This window comes from Lontra canadensis, unplaced genomic scaffold (genome assembly GCF_010015895.1).
Source record: "Lontra canadensis isolate GAN:19392208 unplaced genomic scaffold, GSC_riverotter_1.0 scaffold79, whole genome shotgun sequence".
NCBI classification, from domain to species: domain Eukaryota; kingdom Metazoa; phylum Chordata; class Mammalia; order Carnivora; family Mustelidae; genus Lontra; species Lontra canadensis.
In genome coordinates this window covers 2757864-2762863 of record NW_022631073.1, presented here as the reverse complement: position 1 = coordinate 2762863, position 5000 = coordinate 2757864, and the positions used below count along the sequence as shown (strand labels likewise).

The 5000-nt window shown below is 55.0% G+C and overlaps 1 protein-coding gene across 10 annotated transcripts in view; it reads right to left on the bottom strand.

The window, feature by feature from the left end:
- Positions 1-5000, bottom strand: part of EBF3 (EBF transcription factor 3) — a 117058-nt gene that overhangs the window by 35696 nt on the left and 76362 nt on the right. For 6 of the 10 annotated variants that reach the window (XM_032882075.1, XM_032882065.1, XM_032882066.1 and 3 more), the window contains exons 7-8: positions 3899-3980; positions 158-302 (exon numbers count right to left, since the gene is read on the bottom strand). In XM_032882075.1, the coding sequence (XP_032737966.1) occupies positions 158-302; positions 3899-3980 (227 nt within the window). The remainder of the gene's footprint in view (positions 1-157; positions 303-3898; positions 3981-5000) is intronic. The other 4 variants (XM_032882067.1, XM_032882072.1, XM_032882071.1 and 1 more) reach the window with 1 other exon arrangement.

The window sequence follows — 5000 nt, the reverse complement described above, 5'->3', positions numbered from 1 at the left end:
AGGACCCCGGGGGTGGGCTGGGGCGGGGGGGGGGGGGGGTAGTGTGCAGACCTGGGAGGGGCCCCTGGTGAGGGCAGTGCGGCGTGAATCAACATAAAGGTGGTGCAAAGGAAAAGAAGCATTGCAAATAAAAAAGACATGTAACATGTGTGCCTACCATTTTCCAGATAAGAAGGGGCCGTACCTTCTGACGGGTCTAGGCGGCGGGCCCGCCGCCCGTGTTTGGAATTGTTGTGCACAAACATGTTGTCGGACACGGCCAGCACGTGGCCGTCCACGTTGACTGTTGTCGACACAACAACCTGTGAAGACGAAGCGGATGTGAAATGCGTGGGCAAAGCGAAGAGACGGGAGCCTCCGCCAGCCCCGTGGCGCGCACCAAGCTCCGGGCCACGGGCACTGGGCCCCGCGCACCGAGCTCAGAGCTGTGGGCACTGGGCCGCACGTACGGAGCTCCGAGCTGCGCGCACCGGGCCCCCCCTGCTCCCGGTCGTCCTCCCTGGCCGTCAGCACCTGCACCTTTTTTCGCTCGTGGGGGTGGGCAGGCTGTTTTGCTTTGTTTTGACTCGAGATTGCTTCTCTTCGAAACCCGCTACACTAATTACAGTTTAATCTCCTATTATGCTAACAAGTGAATTCAATTCAGAGAAATATTCTTCTAGCCATTAGCTTCAGAAACACCCCTCTAGCCGCTCATTTGAAAGCTGCTTTGATTGATCTGTTCACATATTGATTAGATCGTTTATCTAATTAAAATTAGTTCACTTGAGACTGTCCTGTCTTGAAGAGTTGTGAGGACTCCGAGTTGCCAAAAACAGGCTTCTTAAATCAGAAGCACTCGAGCTACCCCAGCCCATCATCCGTGGTCCCCAGGTAGATTTGACAATTACATCTAATGTCTGGTAACAAACCTTCTTGCATCTGAAAAGACCAAGCTGAATATTAGTGACAGCATTTTTAACCCAAAGCAAGACTCCTTTCTCAAGTTCACTGCGGAGGCTGGCAAGGACCTTGGTACCGACAGGAGGGCCCCTTCCACTGGACAACCTTGCCGACCCCGGGCGCCTTCCCAAGCAGCCCAGAAATGGCGCCCCTTAATGGACTCAGGAAATGGGAATCACTACCCATCCTTAAGATGTTTCTTAAACGGGGGGCTGCGTGGCTATTGTTTTCAGAAGAGCTGATGAGAGTAGCGAAGACACAAGCCCTGGTTCCGTCTGAGTCAAACAGTAGGCCTGGGGTGGCTGAAGCCGGCCTTGGGAGTGCGGGAGCCTGGCCTTGGCCACATGTGGGCAGTGGTGAGGGCCAGCAGCACCTTGAGAAGCACAGCCCCACAGAGAAACGTGCCGCTGGACAGGAGGGCGGAGCTGGAAAGGCGCCCAGTCCGCGTCTGGTCTCCCCGCCCGGTCTGCACATGTCCAAACACACATGGAAAAGGACTACTGAAAGCCGAAGCTACCGTGGACCGTGGTTAACAGATCACGGTTCATGCCACGGAGCCGACGTAGGATAGCAACACTGGGGCAACTGGGAGGGAGGCTGCACCCAGGGGGTGCGTGGGGACGTTCAGAACCTTCCATGGGTTCCTCCCGAAAGCATAAAACTGCTCTTTAAGAAACCAGTCTGTTAGAGGAACGCCAGGTGTCTCAGTCGGTTAGGCGTCCGACTCTCGGTTTCAGCCAGGGTCAAGATCTCGGGGCTGTGGGATGGAGCCCGCATCGGGCTCTGTGCTCACCAGCGATTCTGCCCGAGAGTCCCTCTCCCTCTGCCCCTTCCCCCACCCCCCAAAAAAACTATTAGAAAAATAATAAATAAAACTGATCAAACAAAATAAATTGCATTTTCAAGGGTAAAGAAAAGGTCAAAGCTGCTATGTAAATATATGTATGTATATGTGCATGTATATACATGTGTCAACATATGTGTAATTGACTTTTTCATAAAAAATCTCAGGCCCCACAGGAAGATTGTGAAGCAGGGGCCATACCCACCACACCCCAAAACTCCTCCCAGGGTCAGCCTCCTTGACGCTTCTTTCCCAGGTGGACCTCGCCAAGACTGCTGCAGTCTCACAGCGCTGGGCCCTCTGAGCCTCAAAACACGGTAGGTACGGCCTTCATCGTCCCCATGTCCAGTCTCAGACCTGACAGTCTCCTCTTGTCGACGGCCACCCACCGACAGGGCGGGCACATACAGCGGCCTGGCCGCCTCTGCCCCCAGGACGTGGGGCTCAGGGGGGACAGGCACCGTCACCTGAGCGAGAGGCACGGCCACGGAATGAACGCTGAGCCAGACTTGACCTTCTCCAAGTTCTTAGGCCACGATACGTAAAAGAAGCAAGAAAGGTAAAAATAAAATTAAAAAAAAAAAAAAAAAAGGACACTGCCTTTGCTCTGTCCTCTCTATCTAGGTCAGTCACTGAGGGAAAAATGAGTGGCTCAGCAGGGAAAGCAGACAAGCTGCGTTGAGTTTCTTGGCCTGGGTCGGGCCTGCCGTGCACCTGCAGGAAGGTGCTGATTGGGGAAGCCTGCTGCAAATATTGTGGAGGCCCAGACAAGCTCTTAGGTCCTGCACAACCTTCTGAGAGGCGGGATGCCAGGCCAAGGAGAGCAGAGCAGGTCCTTCCTTCTAGTAACTGTGGGCCCACGTGCGACTGATGGCGTGTGGGCCGATGGCAAGACAATGTGCGCCTTCTGCTCTGCTCCAGTGGGCAGAGGCCACCACGAAGCCTGGCACCAGAAAGTGGAGGCAGCCCAGCTGTTTACAAGAGACACTGTCCCCACCTGCAGACCATGACTGTGGACCAGCCCACAGACCCTTCTCTGATTGGCTGGCTGGCTGTGAAGACAAATGTCACATGTCCTAAAGGACTAGAAGGGAAGTTAAATTGCTAAAGATGACCTTGAGCGGTCTGAGGGAACTCATCCGACCCAGCATTCGTTCCCACTAGCCCCCGCCTTCTCCTCTGGCTGGTAGGGACGAGCAGCAGTTCTGCATCTCAGCCCAGAATAGTTTTACAATTAAAATCAGCAAAATAATGCACTGTGCGTGGAGTACCTCTCAGCCTGAAGTAACTCCTGAGGGTTCGCAAAGATTTGCACTCACTGATAACCCCCCAGCTCTCTACCTTCTCGCCTTGATCTGAAATCCTCTGAAGCAGCCCAGAAAAGGAGTCAGCCTGCAGCCAGCAACATGGCTCTAGCAATTAGGCATGGGCGTAAGGACGCAGAACACATCAACCCTGAGGAAAAGGAAGCTGAGCTGAGGGAACATTCCGGACTTTGGAGAGGCCGCATCAAACAGGTGCAGCTCCCTTCATGAGGAGGGCCCAAGGTCTCGTGCTCACCCAACAGGCTGCACTAGGGCTCTGCCCCACGGAGAATCCACCCGTCAATTCCTGAAAGAAGACCCCTGGGCAGGGGCCCCAAGCTCTCATCAGCTGTACATGGCTACGTACAGCTGAGGAACCGGGCTAGGCTGTGGACCAACATATCGGAAGAGACTCTAAAACAGTCATTCTGAAACACACCTACGAGGTTCACCGTGGCCGAGCTCCGGCGGAGCCCAACTTCACCTGCGGCTCTGACAACTCGGACTTCCAGGTACCTGGCCGCCCAACACGGGGACGGGACGTGGCGTGACCGCCTGCCGCACCTTAGAAGCCAGGGTCACGCTGTCAGAGCCAACTCCGCTGCGCACAGACTCGATGAGTCTGGCATACGGAAGAGGCCAAATCATTCTTAAAGCAAAGCGATTTAAATGTTCTATCCGACGAGCCAGTCCTGGTTTGCTCCCAAGCCCATGGAGAACTAAAGACCGTTTTCTGCACAATCACATCAGAGTTCAAACTGCACGGCCAAGCCCGGACGGGGGCCCGCGCGCCCGGGGAGCTGTGTACCTGGAATCTTCGCATGTCCCGGGGGTTGCCTGCATTCTTCAGACAGTTCTGATTGCACTTGAGGAAAAACTTTAGAAAGAATCTATAAAAATACAAAAAACGGATATGTGTTAGGGTCATGAGACAAACGCACAAACTTTAGGAAGAAAGCTGTTGGCGCGGGGAGCGGTGGAGGCTCCCTGCCGCCCCGTGCTCGCCACCCGACGGGGGCAGGACTGGGAGCCGCCGCCGGCCCCTGGGTCCGAGGGCCAGCACAGAAGATGTCCACAGACTTACATCTGTCCTGACATTACGGTCTCCACGTTTTATGACAACAGTTGCAACTTAGACTGGCCGTTCCTTGGCTGGCCCTTTGCGCAGTGACCCATTGGGGACTGTCAGCCCAGACAGGGATGCCCACTTTGGCAAATAAAGACACGGGATACCGAGTTACCTCTGAGCTCCAGGTAGATGACAAATACCATTTTGGGACAGGTACGTCCCAAAGCATCCCTAGCATAAAAAAACTGTCATTTACCCTTAAATCCCGTGTAACGGCACGTGCTCAGCTTGATCTGGCAGCTGAGCCCAGAGGACACCACTGCCCAGGTAAATAGCCCTTCCCAGACTAATGTTTTAAAAGTTACCGGGAGTGCAACTCTTAAGAAAAGGGAGGGCTGGGGCTGTGCTTTAAGGGCCAGAGTGACATCTGTGAAGGGTCTACACGTGTTTTTGAGAAAAAAGGTAATGACTCAGAGGCAACAAAGCTGTGGCTCAGGCGGAGAGGCTTGGGCTCAGGGGCCCGAGCACTTCTACTTCCTGCCAAGCTCTGCTCTTGTGTTTTGAAGCATGAAGATTCAGGGATCCTGACAGTGTGTTGAGATGCTGTGACAAAAACCTCATCACACTGTCCCCTCCGTGCCCGCGTGCTCACTGACAAGGACAGAAGGGCTCTGGCTCATGACCAGAGCGCGTGGGCGCTGGGCAGCCTGGCTGGAGGGCCAGGACAGGGGACGCAGGGGTCTCGTCCCTGCACCCCTCTGCCTTGTCCAAGGCCTCGGCCACCGTGGGCCGTGCCAGGGGGCAGGGGTCTCTGGGCCGACACGCGTGCCCTCTCCCGCCG